This window comes from Sceloporus occidentalis, unplaced genomic scaffold (assembly GCF_023333645.1).
Source record: "Sceloporus occidentalis isolate IW3139 unplaced genomic scaffold, rSceOcc1.0.p SCAF_3, whole genome shotgun sequence".
NCBI classification, from domain to species: domain Eukaryota; kingdom Metazoa; phylum Chordata; class Lepidosauria; order Squamata; family Phrynosomatidae; genus Sceloporus; species Sceloporus occidentalis.
In genome coordinates, this window is record NW_028316983.1 from 73,362,663 (window position 1) to 73,377,738 (window position 15,076).

The 15,076-nt window shown below is 41.5% G+C and overlaps 2 protein-coding genes and 5 non-coding genes across 7 annotated transcripts in view; all 7 read right to left on the reverse strand.

Moving 5' to 3' along the window:
- Positions 1-106: 106 nt before the first annotated feature.
- LOC149316215 (small nucleolar RNA SNORA35) lies at positions 107-239 on the reverse strand. Its single transcript, XR_016280783.1, has one exon. It is a non-coding gene; the product is annotated as a small nucleolar RNA SNORA35 (small nucleolar RNA).
- A 493-nt stretch (positions 240-732) lies between these two features.
- Positions 733-8,106, reverse strand: RPS8 (ribosomal protein S8). Its single transcript, XM_089515043.1, has 6 exons — positions 8,009-8,106; positions 6,774-6,880; positions 4,863-4,962; positions 2,602-2,777; positions 1,537-1,666; positions 733-894 (listed from the first exon to the last, which is right to left on the reverse strand). Exons 1-6 carry the CDS (start codon positions 8,010-8,012, stop codon positions 785-787), a joined length of 627 nt encoding a protein of 208 aa, XP_089371169.1. The 5' UTR covers positions 8,013-8,106; the 3' UTR covers positions 733-784.
- LOC149316217 (small nucleolar RNA SNORD38) lies at positions 1,131-1,197 on the reverse strand. The gene has a single exon (XR_016280770.1). It is a non-coding gene; the product is annotated as a small nucleolar RNA SNORD38 (small nucleolar RNA).
- On the reverse strand, positions 2,092-2,164 carry LOC149316218 (small nucleolar RNA SNORD38). The gene has a single exon (XR_016280769.1). It is a non-coding gene; the product is annotated as a small nucleolar RNA SNORD38 (small nucleolar RNA).
- Positions 5,040-5,142, reverse strand: LOC149316219 (small nucleolar RNA SNORD46). Its single transcript, XR_016280771.1, has one exon. It is a non-coding gene; the product is annotated as a small nucleolar RNA SNORD46 (small nucleolar RNA).
- On the reverse strand, positions 7,655-7,740 carry LOC149316220 (small nucleolar RNA SNORD55/SNORD39). The gene has a single exon (XR_016280768.1). It is a non-coding gene; the product is annotated as a small nucleolar RNA SNORD55/SNORD39 (small nucleolar RNA).
- A 5,516-nt stretch (positions 8,107-13,622) lies between the features above and the next one.
- Positions 13,623-15,076, reverse strand: part of GPBP1L1 (GC-rich promoter binding protein 1 like 1) — a 56,260-nt gene continuing 54,806 nt past the window's right edge. Inside the window, exon 12 of the mRNA XM_089515044.1 lies at positions 13,623-14,397. Coding sequence (XP_089371170.1) covers positions 14,248-14,397 — 150 coding nt within the window. The 3' untranslated portion in view covers positions 13,623-14,247. The remainder of the gene's footprint in view (positions 14,398-15,076) is intronic.

The following is a 15,076-nucleotide window of genomic DNA, read 5'->3' on the forward strand; positions in this document are numbered from 1 at the left end:
TGATTCTGTGTCCAAACCCACATAAGACTCTTACATTTGCAGATTCAGGCCCACACCTCTATCCACACCCCCTCCCCCAACATAACAATGTTACATTTTAGAAAAACGTTGTACCCAGCCTTCGAAAGGACCAGGCCTTTGGGAAGAAGCCAGGCCCTTCTGCTAGAAGGGAGTTTATCTTGCACTGGAATGAGACCAGAAGGTCATGAAAGAGACAGTCAGGTCACTTAGCAGTGCGACAAATGTTCTAGTCAGTGACTATTTAAATGTGGTGTTAACCATATAGAAGGGTCAATAATGGGAAAAAACCTGTAGCAATGCTCCCTTGCATTACTCTAAAGCACTATACCCACCTTAGATGGTTAAGAACATATTCCATGTATCTGAAGAGATGACCAATGCATACGTTCTAGGTCTCCTGGAAACTTCCACATGGCCAATGAAAGTAGAATATTTCTAATTAGACAATACCAAGTTTACACTGAAGAAGAACTGCAAGAACAGTAGATGATATTATGGGGTAGACAACTTGAACTCCATTCATGCTCCCTCCCTCTACACACTATCCAGGAAAGCCAGTTTGTTCTGCAAAGACAACACTTTGCAGTCTGTTTCCATTATAACAACAAATGGGCCCAGGGATCCATGATAAAAGTTACCAGTTCAAACACAACTTTCATTCTTTCTCCTCCCTGTGTTCATCCCAATGCCCATAAATAACCACATCAATCATTTATAACAAGACTCTGGGATATTTATTTAACCCATTAAGTACAGTGACTGTTCATTTGCCTTTCCTGGCCTTGATCTTCCTCAGGTAGAATTCTAGCTCCTTGCCTTCCAGAATATAGCCATCTGCTCGGCCGCACTGTCCAGGTCTGGAGGCAATGCAAGCTACAAAATGAAACAGACTATTATTAGAAAGGGGAAAATACATCACTAAGCTGCTTCACTGAAGAAATTCACACCAGCCTTTCATGTGAGGAAATTACTGATCTCAAGAGTCTTAAGACTGCAGCCAATATTCTGCTAACGAGTCCTTATTTAAAAGCAAAAAGATACTTCTTTCTCCCAAAGAATACAAGTCCCCTATGAAAGAAAGCACTAGGCCCACCCCGCTGGTGAAGTCGCCTTCAGAATCCAAATTGTCACCACTTTCATTCAGTAGCAGAACTGGACAAATTTCTCATCATAAGGTCAATTTCAAAGCTTCATGCTGATCAGCTGACATGTGAATTACTTCATATGTGCAAAGTAGGTCTAGGAAAAGGCTGTCAACACCTATCTCCCTCACTCTCCTATTTATCCATTGCCATTCCAAGAACTTAACCAATAAAGTACATGGCCCTCTTCCCAGTGCCAGGTTAGATCTGCTGCAGAAGCACTAATGGCTCTCTTTGAAGTCAGAAGTAAAAGGTTACAGCTTTATCCCGTCTGTAAGTGGCTAGCACTCTCACACCACCTAGTCTGCTTTCTGTTTATGAGTACCCCTTTCTTGTGTCTGGCTATTCACTTGTTTATGTTTCAGGGCCTCACCAAGTAGCTTTCCTTGCTGGAACTGCTCTTCCAGAAGGCTACTGATCTTAGCATTCTTTTTTCGTTCATCATACTTCTTCTGAATTTTCTTTGAACGTTTTTTGTTTAAGATTTCTTCCTCTTCAGGAGTCTGGGGAAAAGCAGAACGATAACAAAAATTGAATGAGTCCATGTAGCATTTATGCACTATCACTACACCTTGCTACAAAACATATGAATATGTTGGAAAGGACAGAGATATTATCTGCTAAATTCTTTACTCGTTCAAATAGGATTCAGAATTGAGCACCGGTCAAATGAAAAACATTAGATCACAGGGGGCAGTGTTCACAAATCAGATTCTTTTACTGAAAACATCAACTTGCAACGAAATGCTATGAACCTGAGATGGGCACCTTGTGTCCCGCAAGTGACATTTCAATGTAAATCCCATCACCCTTAGTTATTATTGTTCATGATGGCTAAAGTTGATTGGAATTGCAGTCTGACAACAATTGGAGGGCTACAAGTTGTCCATTTTAAATAAGAATATTCCTAAGGAGGCTGGCCATATGTCTTCTTCAGATCAATAAAATGTCATCGCTTATCATTCAGCAGCAGAACTGGACAAAGGTATCATCACTAGAAGACAAATTAAGTTCTAAACCCAGGACACAACAGCTGAATGCATAACACAAAACAGCAGCACAGGATGGTCTTAATTAAAGGACTGGCAAAGGGCAGCCACGGGGCTGCATGTGGACCTGAAAGACTGTTTTTGTGGCTCCCACTCTTCCCGATTCCCTAGGTTGCCTTTTTTTCTGCCCCCCCCCCCCCCCAAGTGAGAACTGATACTTCTAGAAAGCTTGCAACTCACCTTTTAAGTACAGTGCACCCCATCCCCCATTTTTCAGCATTAATGTCATTTTCTGGTTACTTCCAGTTTTAGGATTGGGACATTTTTAGCAGTTGATGTGGCCCCTGGGACCACCACAGATGCTCACGCCTATAGTAAGTTTAGCAACACATCCATCTGCAACTCTTCACTGATGTAAGTAAGTTGGAGTTGACTCACTTAATACATACCAGCTTGGCACCCTTTTTGCGCCCAAGGGGTAAGGCATAGTGGGCTTCATACCACTGTCGGTATGGTGTACTGTCAATGAGTACAATGCAGTTTTTGACCAGGGTCTTTGTGCGCACCAGCTCGTTGTTGGAGGCATTGTACACCACATCAATGATTCTGGTTTTACGAGTGCAGCCTGTAAAGAGTAGAGTGTGTCACACCTTCTAGGAGCAAAAGGCAAATCATGGCAAAGAAGTCTAACAGCTATTCAAATATCATAGAATCATAGAGTTAGAAAAGACCACAAGGGCCATCCAGTGTTTGTTTAAAGACCTCCAAAGAAGGAGATTCCATCACACTCCTTGGTGTTCAAGTTTATACAGCTTGAACAGTTGCCATTCTAGAAATATGGGAACAAGACTTTGACTGTTTCTCTTCCTAAAAGTCATCCTATTTAGAGAACACAAGTGGTATTTGTCGACTATAATCTGGAAAACTGTCAAATTCGCAAAATAAATGTTACTCAACCTGTTTTATTCTGCCAACCAAGAATTCTCAATTCACAGACAATTTAACAAGATGAACTATTGTAGAGAAGGATCATAAAGGAGTCATCCCATAGCTGCCAACATGGAGAGATAACAGTACAGAAGGAGACTTGGCAATTTTGTACTACTATGCCTGCTTTTTGGCAAATGTAACAAAAAGTGCTATCAATGACATAAAGGTTTAACATCCTAATCTTAATTTACATCTATAATGTTCACACCTTTTTCTCCTGATAGCCTCTGGAACAGTGACCATACATCAATATATATAAAAATGAGATCCAGCCCAGAGTAGTTTGTGTGAGTGTTGGACTAGGACTCTGGAAGACCAGGGTTTGAATCCCTGATCATCCACAGAAATCCACAGGGCGATCACAGGCAAGTCATACACTCAATTCCAGAAGGCTATGACAAACCCCCTCAACAAATCTTACCAAGAAAGTGCCATGGTTGGGTTGCCATAAGCTAGAAACCCCTTGAAGGCACAAGAACCATATACAGTGGGCCCTCCGTAGATACCACAATCTGTGGATGCTCAAGTCCCATTAAATACAATGGCATAGTAAAATGATGTCTTTTGTATTAAATGGCAAAATCAAGGTTTGGTTTTAGGAATTTATATATATATTTGAATATATTCAAGCTGTGGATGTTTAAATTCGTGGATAAGGAGGGCCAACTATACAAGTGGAAAAAATATTAGTTGAGCAGTCTCACAAAATAAGCCAAGGGAATAAGGCTAATACAGTTCTTAGAAATCCAAAGAGTCAACGGATAAGATTACCGGGGGGGCCTGTGAACCACAGGTCAAAAGCATTTTTTCCTCCAATTTTCCTTCCTGTTCCTTTTAAAATTGTGTTTACTTTTTTTTTCTGGAGGGGGCCCACAGCTTTCATTTTCCACTCAAAGCAGTCCATGAGACAAAATGAGTAAGAACCACCAGGCTAACCTGTCAAGCCAAACTGAAAGAAACTTCCAATATGCTAAAGAATAATCAAAGTGATTAAATGTATAAGCAGCATCTATAGTTTGAATCTCCCTTACCCAAAATGTTTGGGACCAGAAGTGTTTTAGATTTCAGTTTTTTAAAATGGATTTTGGAATGCTTGTGTGTGTGTGTGTGTGTGTGTGTGTGTATGATGTAACTTGGAAATGAGATTCAAGTCTAAACATTAAATTCATATTTCGTATAAACATAAACCTGAAGGCAATTTTATACATAATTTTAAAATATTTAAGTTTGTGTACACTGAACCATCAGAAAGCAAAGGTGACACTATCTCAGCCACCTATTTTGGAAATCTGGACAAGGGATACTCAATCTGTATAAAGAAAACATTTGGATTTTATCTGAACAATGGTGGGGATTCCCTCCCCCCAGATGTAAACACATGGCAAAAATGCAGCCCACCCCAGTTCCTGAATAGCATTCATGGCAGTAAACTTTTATCCATATTTATCAGCATCCATGATCTAAACCACTTTTGCACAGCTCTTCAAATATATCCTATAACCTCACACAAGCAATTTTATTGACTCTTTTAAGTTAACACAACTGCTCTTGCGGCAACAAAGCACAGAAACTCAGGGTAACTATGACACTCCCATCACTGAGAGCTGAGCAATTCACCAAAGCTCTCCTAAGGTCAAAGTTATCATCACTGTTGTTTCAGTTGTGCTTCCCAAGTGCCATTAGCACTCTTAAAGCCTCAGAGTATCCACTTTGTACTTACATTCAGATCCCCAAGAGAAGTTCCCAACATCCAGACGCAGAGCACGGTATTTTTTATTCCCACCACGTACCCTTACTGTGTGGATTCTCCGGGGGCCAATCTGGAACAAGGAAAGCAATACATGGAGTCAGAATACAGGGATTCACAGAAGTGAAATATTCTCACAACAGCATGGCAACATGGTCAGTGTAACTATGACAACTCCTAGCACTGGTGAGTGTGATGAAGACCAGAACAGTCCACAGTACCCACCTAAGGTGTAGCTCTCATCACTCCAGTTGCCTCCCTTTCTGTGGATAAAGTTCCAGATGAACAGTAAGCCATGCAGCTAGTGCAGAGGCCCAAAAGAACTTAAAGAATGGTGTTTACCTCCTTGTGCTGCAAAATTTTCAAGACTGAGATGAATTTCACAAACAATTGCTGATACAGCAAGGTTTTATCATATTGTGCTATTCAATCTAAAAAAAATCCACCAGGTCCATCCAGGCAAGTACAAGATGAGAATTAATGCTGACTGTTCACTGTTCGCTGGGGAAAACTATTGCAGGCAATTCTCTGTTTCAAGCACAATGCAATTTTTACAACAGCCACACAGCTGAATCAGTTTTATGGTGCTTTGGTGTGGTGTTTTTAAATTGTTGTTAAAACTTTAAAACTTTTTTGTAAGTCTTTTTAATACATTACTCAAATCACCTTGGAGCTGGGAGAAAGATGGCCATGTAAATAAAAATAAATGAATAAAAAATCTTTCTTCCCTTTTATTATTATTTAACAGTTATTTACAATAGATGCGGTCTAATACTATCAATGACCACAAACATCTGAATAGCCATTGTATACAAGACTTCAACAGTTCATTCAGTGATCATTCCTCTATTTCCCTTTCGCTTCCAAACTCTTTATCAACATAGTCGACCTCACTGGAATGTAGACATATTGGACTGAAAAAAAAAAAAAAAGGGGGGGGGGGGTCCTGTTGACTTTAAATTTCCTGGACTTTGAAAAATCCTCCCTGTTACCACATGGCCAGAACAAGGAGCTTCCCTTAACAAAATATATCCCCCCCCCCCCCAATTACCATCTTTACTAAGGACTGAAACAACATGCAGGCATCTGACTAACATCTCCAATTGTTTTTCCCCCTCCTGTTTGGTTTGTAACATCTTGCCTGATAAAGAAGCCCATGGAGCTTCGAAAGCTTGCAACAAATTAAACTGTTAATTTCAGCTGGCCAATGAAGGCATCACTGATGGATTTTTATTTGTATTTGTTAAAAGACCAATTATTATTTTCCCCCATTATATCCCACCTTTGTTGCAATATAGGGACTCAACACAGCTACCCCTGAATGTTTTCCATACCTGATTTATAACATTTTTACCGACTTCCTGGGATGTTATTACCTGGTGTATGTATGTGTGTGTATATATATATATGAATAAAATTTCAAGATCAAAACCCTTAACATTTTTAGACCTATGCTACATTTGTTGTGTGCCACATATGACTTCTTAAATTTATTCTTTCCCTGGGGAGGGCTAGCCCACCATAACAAAGCAATCACTGCCATCGTCCAGCTCCACCTCAGAGGACTTACTTATTATTATCATCATTAAAAATTATTAAACATCAATATCCTTCCATACATGCTTGTATCCTTCCATACAAGCATATCCTTATATACTTACAAACACAATGGATCAAACACAACAGAAATTTCTACCACCAGTCAACACTGACAGTATTTTGTATTGGAATCCATCCTCTACCCTTGTACATTTACCCTTTTCATTACGTTCTATCCTTCGTTCATCTTACTAAACTTCCTGTCGACAGTCACTACAAGCTGGTTATCATCCTGTTTATTATCTTGTAGAGGACTTGCTTTGAGGTGAACCCGAGCCCCCTTACTTTGGTGTTGGCGGGGGGCCTTCCCAACTCATACTTCCTCTTCTTATGGTAGGGTTTCCGCTTCCCGCCAGTCTTTCGGCGCTTGTGCCAGTTGTCCCTGGAGATACCTGGGGGAGGAAGGAGAGACGCTGAAGCAGATTGAGAATTTTACTATGCTCAGGGGTTGAAAATTAATAGTACTGAAATGTATATGGAGAACAAAGGTTGCCAGGAGGATGGAGTTCAGGTCTTGTCAAGCCTTCTTCTGGAATGTAGAACAATTTAGAAATGGCTCCTAATTTAAGATTTTAACCCAAATAAAAGGAGGTACGCGGCTTAGACAGTTTGGGGGCAGTGAAAGCAAACATACAGGTAACAATTTGATTGATGGTTACCTCACAAGGGATAGAGACGCTATGTCAGACGTTATATTTGAACATCCAATGAATGTTCATATACAAAGGTTTAAATGTTTATTTTATATGCAACCCATGAAATGTGATTTGCAGTTTTCTTTGCTCAAGGAACTACATAAAGGACTGGTTCTTTGGGGAATCTGGGTCCCAGAAATGTGTGGATGGATTTCCTTCTGGGCACAGCTGCAGCAAAAATAAACACATTTCTTTTGCGGTCTCCAAGGTTTTCTAAAACAAAATAAAGCCATGAGTATGTGGAAAGGTTCCCCTGCGCCAGGCTTCAGCCGTTGCTCTGTGGTAGAAGGGTTGCACATTCTGAATTTTACTAATCTACTAACAGACTACAGTATCGTGCTGAGATGTACTAAGAGCAAAGGCTGATATTCTGGGTCATGTAAAATTAGCTGTTTTGGAATGTATAACAATTTGGAAATGGCTCCTAACTTATAACTGCTCAAAGGGGAATAATGGTTCCCTTAGGCCTGAGGTTCCTCAGCTCTCCAAGGTAGACAGAGTCTCCCCATGGCATCGTCGGCCTAATGCAGCAGTGGAAAAGCCTCATCATTGGAACCAATGGCAAAGGAATAAAAAAGGGGAGAGGAGGGTTAAAGGCCTCATCCGGGTCACCAGAGCTCCTCTAGAGGCTGCCTCAACATGGTACAGGCCGCAGCCTCGGCCCCGGTGACCGAAGCGGCCGGGGAGCGAAACCACCGGCAATATCCCCCGAGGCCGAGCCCGACAGCCGCCCCGCTTCCCCGGAACCCCCTTACAGCATGTTGCGGGCGAGCGCCGGGGCGGATGGCGGCGGATAACAGAAGCCGGCCTCCCAGAGACACTCACCCATCCTTCTCCGAGGGCGCCCACTGCAAAGAGGAAGGCGCAAAGCATCACGGGGAGGTTTCTTCCGCAGGAAGTCTCGCGATATCCCCTCGCTTTCTCTGCTTCCCTAACGTGATCTCGTAGGGTGCGTCATCAGAAGGGGACGTGGACTCTCCCGAAGCACAGGGAGGACTTATGGGGCTTGGCGCATGCGCAATGGAAAACTGAGAAGTGAACTGTGTGTGATCCAATACTGAAGTGAACTTGACCAGAGGTCCTCCTTTTCCAGGACTCTGCCTTTTGCCCAGGAGGAATTCCAAAGCGTCCTCCATTTTGGGGCATGACTAAGCAGCATCAGTGGTTCTCAACCTTGGGTCCCCCTGGCATTTCAGACTTCAGCTCCCAGAATCCCTGTGATCATTTCATATAGAATCATAGAGTTGGAAGAGACCGCAAGGGCCATCCAGTCCAACCCCATTCTGCCATGCAGGAAATCCAATCAAAGCATCCCCAACAGATGGCCATCTAGCTTCTGTTTAAAGACCTCCAAGGAGGGAGACTCCACCATTCTGCTAGGAAGTGTGTTCCACTGTCGAACTGCCCTTACTGTCGGGAAGTTCCTCCTAATGTTGAGGTGGAATCCCTTTTCCTGCAGCTTGCATCCATTGTTTCGTGTTCTATCTCTGGAGCAGCAGAAAACAAGCTTTCTCCCCCCTCAATATAACATCCCTTCAAATATTTAAACAGGGCTATCATATCACCTCTTAACCTTCTCTTCTCCAGGCTAAACATACCCAGATCCCTGAGTCGTTCCTCATAGGACATGGTTTCCAGACCTTTCACCATTTTAGTCGCTCTCCTTTTGACACAATCTAGTTTCTCAATGTCCTTTTTGAATTGTGGCGCCCAGAACCGGACACTATTCCAGGTGGGGCCTGACCAGAGCAGAATATAGTGGCACTATGACTTCTCTTGATCTAGACACTATACTTCTATTGATGCAACCTAAAATCGCATTGGCCTTGTTAGCTGCCTCATCACACTGCTGACTTGTGTTCAATTTGGGCAAGCTGACTGGGACTTCTGGGAGTCCAAACATTAGGAGAGCCAAAGGTTGAGAACCACTGGTTTATATTTACATTAGTGTTTTGAGCTTTTCTTTGGCAATGCCCTCCATTTTTTTCTTGAATGTCCTCCATCTAACAGTGCCTTGCCCTTTTCTGGGGTTAGGGCACCTGGTCACCCTGGGGTTTATCCGTGCCATCATATTTCCCATTCCTTAGGTGACCTTGGGCAAGTCACACTCTCTCAGCCTCACGGGAAGGCAACAGCAGACCTCCTCTGAACAAATCTTGCCAAGAAAGCCCCATGATAAGGGTTATTATAAGGACAGGTTGAGATGTTGTACCATTTAAAACAAATTGATACAGTTTATATATATATATAGTTTTATCTTTCTAAAATGTGTTTTATTCTTTTAATAACTATCTTGTTTTAATACTGTAATAATTTAATTCCTTTTTAATATGCTTTTTCTATGTTTTTAATTGTATCGTTTTTTAATGTTGTGAAGCCACTCTGCATCCCAGTTCTGGGAAAAGAGCGGGATACAAATAACAATAATAGCAATAACAACAACAATAGAGTTGCCTTAGGGTTGCCATAAGTCAGAAACGACTAGAAGACACATGACAACAAGAATGCATGAGTGGCTGCATCCACACTGCTGCAGGAATAATCTGGTTTGATGGCACTTTTAATTGCCATGAACTGCTAAAAATTATAATTGGCTCCTAAAGCAAATCAATTTCAATTAAATTGTAATTAAGACACTGAAATAGTTAAACTGAGGCTGGATGGCCATCAGTCGGGGGTGCTTTGATTGTGAGTTCCTGCATGGCAGGGGGTTGAACTTGATGGCGTTTGGGGTCTCTTCCAACTCTGAGTCTGTGAACCTATAATGGGGTTCTCTTGGCAAATTTCTTCCAAAGAGGGTATGGCTTTAAGGCTGAGTGTGTGTCACTTGCCCAAGGTCACCCAGTGGGTTTACATGGCTAATCTAGGATTCAAACCCTGGTCTCCAAAGTCCTAATCCAACATTAAAACCACTACACCATGCTGACTCTAGAAAATACAATAATGCTTGGTAATGTAGAAACCAATAGGAAAAGAGTAAGATCACATTCCAGATAGATAAGACTGAATCAAGGAAGCCCCAGCCCTGAGTTTGCAAGACCTGCGCAGGGCTGTTGATAACAGGCTGAACTGGAAGTCTCTCATTCATAGAGTCAACATTAGTCAAAATCAACTTGACAACAGTTAACGACATCTAAATGTGGCAATGTGGTGGCAGGATTTGCTACACAGAGGACCTCTGCATAGCTGTGGGGCTTCAAAACCAGTTGGGTTGTTAGGGCATTTCTTCTCTACATAAGTAGGTAAGTGGCAGTGCCTCCAACCAGATCGGGGCCACAACATCCACATGCTGCAGCCCCGATCTGGCCTTTCCAGGGCGCAAAAAAGGAGCTGCAAAAAGCAGATCCTTTTGTGCCCTGGAAAGGGTATGGTATCTGCGATGTCATGGCTTTATGGCACTTTTTCGGTGCTGCATCATGCAGACTCAGTGACAGGAGCACCGTGGCACCATGCACTGTCCGGTGCGGCACTCCACCAGAGTATGCATCATATGGACGCTACACCCTGACCACCCCCAACCCAAGCTTTAAAACCAGACTGCACAGGGCCTAAATTGAATACACTGTAGTCTATTCAGGACATCCTTGCTGTCATTAGCTTTGAAAAAAAGGAAGATCTTTTCTCATGTATTTTCCACAGCTGTTCAGAAATAGAACAAACAAGAGGGCACTGCAAATGTTCTGTCTCCCAACTGTGAGGCTGTTCAAAGGCACACATTTCTTGTAAAGGAATTGCAGTTCTAAAAGACATGCTACTGGGACTTGATGCAAAGCTAAACTACTACGCGAGTATAGTACAGGGCATAAACGAGTGAAACATGCCATTCTACAAATTGGTGATGGATGCCAAATGTGCTGCATAAGTTTGAATGTGATTTTTGGGGGGCCAGGTCAGTACTCAACAATTGGAAAAGTTGACTATGCTGTTATCATTGTCTTGAGTGTCTTTTAAAGTGAATTGTGCATTTAGTGCTTTCCCCAAAACCAGCTGCATGAATAGACTAGATGGCTTACTTTACTTTTTTTCAGTGCACAAGAGACCGGCGTTAAACTTATGCCCAATGAGTACAATTTTTCCTTTTCAGGAAGCTTGCTAGGGACAGGCAACCAATGACTCAGGGACTGGTACTGGTACAGGGGCTATCACTCTGAGCAGCATTGGTTTATTTGACCTTGCACTCCAAAGTATGAGTTATGATACTCAAGTAGCATTGCCAAGTCAGGATCATCTCAGACTGAGATTTCTAGGCAAACTCTGAGACTCCCTGGTGAAGCCATGAGGGAAGGGGCTGGTGAGATAATTAAGTATGATGATTAAGCAACAAACATAGTCGCTCAAGAGTTTTTCATCCAGACACACATATAAACAGAGATAACATATTTTACTGGCTGGAAATTAAATGTCTTTGCAAACTGCAACACTTTTATTAACTTTTCCAAACTGCAGCAAACTGTGTAGCCAGCTAGAATAATATTCCAAATTTGGATAACTTTAAGAGTGCATAATATTGTTTATCTACTAGGTGCTACCACTGTTTCATCCTTTGAGGTATTTACAAGCACTAAGCTGAGAAAAGGGCAGTGTAGTGGTAGATCTGGAAAAGAGACCCCAACTTGAAGCTTACTTGGTGATTCTTGGCATTAGTAAGAGCTAGAATAAACAGAAAAGCCAAAATCTTATTTTTGGCATGAACTCGTTGAATAAAACAGCCAGCCTATCTATTAGGTGGAATGAGGCAGAGCGCCAGCAGGGAATTGCTGTACTCTGCTCCTGCTTTGAGGAACTTTTATTATTGTTGCCTGGCTTTCCTCCATTTCTGTTCTCCTGCACAATATCTCACCCCTTCATCCTTTGCCTCATATCCCTACCTTGCTCCTTGAAGCCTCCACTGAGCTTTCTTCCTTCTGTTCATTCTTTCCTCCTCACCTCATGCTGCCACCAGCCTGCCTTCCCTCTGTAAATCAGCACAGATTACTTGTGCTACTTTAGATTGCTCATCTGTTCTAAAGCATGAAACTGATGAAATATGATTTATGCATGTACTTTGTTTTACTGTAAGGTTTTAATAGATTTCTGTCAGTAGTAAGAAACTGGTTAATGTATGCTACATTTCATATTGTGGATGTGTACCTAGAACAATGCTTCATGCATCTAATAGGCTTTAGTCCAATAAGGTATATTGTAAAAAAAATCTGAATTTCACACATTTGTTTCTGTTCCAGTAGACTTATGGAGCTACCTCTTTGGAATGCCCTTTATTATACTGTCTGCCCACATGCCACAGGTGATTTTCGAGTGTCTTGTACCCTTTATGTACACATCAGGGCAAAGGCCTGGGCCAGGAATGAAACTATTACAGTTCCTAGACAGGACTATGAGGATTACACATAAGGCTCATCCGCACTGGCCAAATGAAGCAGCTTTGAAGCCTGACTGTGAGACGACGCATGAGGCCAAAGCTGGGTGGAAACCAAAAGGGAGCTGCACTCCTGGGATAAAAACTGGAGCAAAAAGAAGCTGTGATACTGTGACACAAAGTGAAAAATGTGCATCACTACACTGGCATATAAACAGCCTGGTGCCAGTACGGGACTGTGGCAAAGCAAATACACATCAATAATGCAATGGATGTTATTACAACATGCACAAACCAATTCAGCCCAACAGGGCATGGGATGAAGATGGCATATATATAAGTGCCCTCCATGATTGTGCTTTGCCAATGTATCACTGAGCACACCAATGCACTATACAACTGGTGCATCGCATGCAACTGTGCAGCTGTTCATATGGACAGGCATCAATTGGAATGGCATCTGGGCAGGAAGAGGGAAGTAACTGGAGGTCACTGGTGGTGTGTTTGTGCAATGGTGTGCATGCATGGTGGGGAGGTGACCCCAAAAATAACTGTACAGCATGGCTTGATACTATGTTGTCATGCCCAGTCAGGTTGAGGACTCTGAGGACAAGGAGGCTGAGCTAGAGCCTCCACTGGGATCTGAGCCTTTCTTGTAATCAACAATAACTTCTCTATTACCCATTGCTCTTGTTCATTGTTTTATACTCTTTCCTATGTAAAATTTCTCTGCATATATATATAGAACTGAAATTTTTACTAATTTTAATACAAATGTTAAGCCTACAGCAAGAAAGTAGTACAATGATTTTAAAAAAGTAAATCAGGGTTCAACTTGGCTTTCTTAATAATGTGCCTTTAAAGAAGTACTTTTATATGAACATTAAGACAAAATACTAAAAAATCCAGGCTATCATATTATTGTAATTTCTTCAGAAACGACTGACACATAATTGGCAAACTGATGCAAAATATTTATTCCAAGTTAGTTATCTTTTGATGCAGTAGTTTTCCCCCTCATACAGACTCAATGTGATAGTCACTTTTTAAAATCTGTAAATAATGTTATCAAAATAATCTTAATCTTTGAAATCCCACAAAAATTTATATTTTACAATCCACCCTGAATATCAAGGTTGCAAGAAGAACACAAACAATTCCTATATCCAAATATTTTACAGCTGTACCCAAAAAAGAAAAACCAAACACGCCTGGTTAAGTGATGAAGCTCCCCGAGCCGCCAAAAAAATAAAAAGTTCCATGTTATTAGCATTAATTTAACACAATTAGAACTTCCATAGCCATTTTGTCATTGACAATGATTGTTTTAGCACATTATTGCCGCACAGCATTTTGCTATGTGGACGGCAGTATGAGAAGCTTGTGGCTGCCCAACTCAGTCCCTTACAACCTGCTCCTGATGAGACTGAACCAAGGCCTTGCCCCAGAAGACCATGGGTCCACCCATCTGCATGGACTGTTTTCTATGAAGCATAGAAGGGCAAAACCAAAAAGTAATAAGCCAATAGCTTTCTTCTTTGGGATATAATTCTTTCCCTTGTGCATGAAGTTTTCAACAATAAAAAGAAACTGAACAGACTTGAGACAGAATAAACTCTGTTTCATTTGAACCCCAAACATTAATGTGCTAAACTACAAACTGAGTTTGCTGGGTTGGTTTTATACTGTGGGTTTTTGGTGCCCATTTTCAGGCATCATCGTCTGACGTTTCACTGCTACTTGTCTCTGTATCTGATTCTTCAAACTCTGTCTTAAAAGTGCTTCTCCAGTGGGAGAACAATTGACTGCTGCAACGGCCTTGAAGAAATCCATTCTTTCTAAAGCCATTTCTTCTTAGCTGGAGGAAGAAAGAATGAGTTCAATGTTTGAATCCCTTCTTCATACAATCAAGAACAAGCACATCACATTTCAGCTCCTTTCCCCCAGTCTTTATATGGGAGCCCAGCCCTCCATTTACTTGTCTTCCATCTAGCTGGAGGTTGAGATGGGTTTGTTTTTTGGTTTGTTTCCCCATCCCTCACCAGCACTAGCATTGGAAGGATGGTGAAGAAGAGCTGGAGAATGACAGACTCTTTTAATGTTCGATTGTTGCAGTAAAGCTTGACCTAGGAAAGAATGGGATTCTACTCTAAGTGGCCGTACCATAGTTGTGTATTGTTACATACTGTACAACAGGCAAGGTAAACAGCTGCCTCCAAATCACTTTGCATGTGGGAAGAGCAAAAAAGTGAAAGCAGATTAGCCTGCCTCAGCAGCTCCTCTGAAATGCTGAAAAAGTATAGAACCGTACGTTTTGCTACCAAAATGGAAATCATAAAAAATTGAAGACTGCAAAAAAAATAAAAATAAAAATAAATCCTTGACTGCATTTTGGAAGAAGCCTTCAAGTGGTCTCTAGAAGAAACAAAATGTTTTTGTTCGCTTACTCAAACCTCATCTGATTGTTTCATTTCACAAATACATACCATACTGTTAATCTGTTTTGTGGTGTAGGAACCTATTTTCCCTTATTCTTT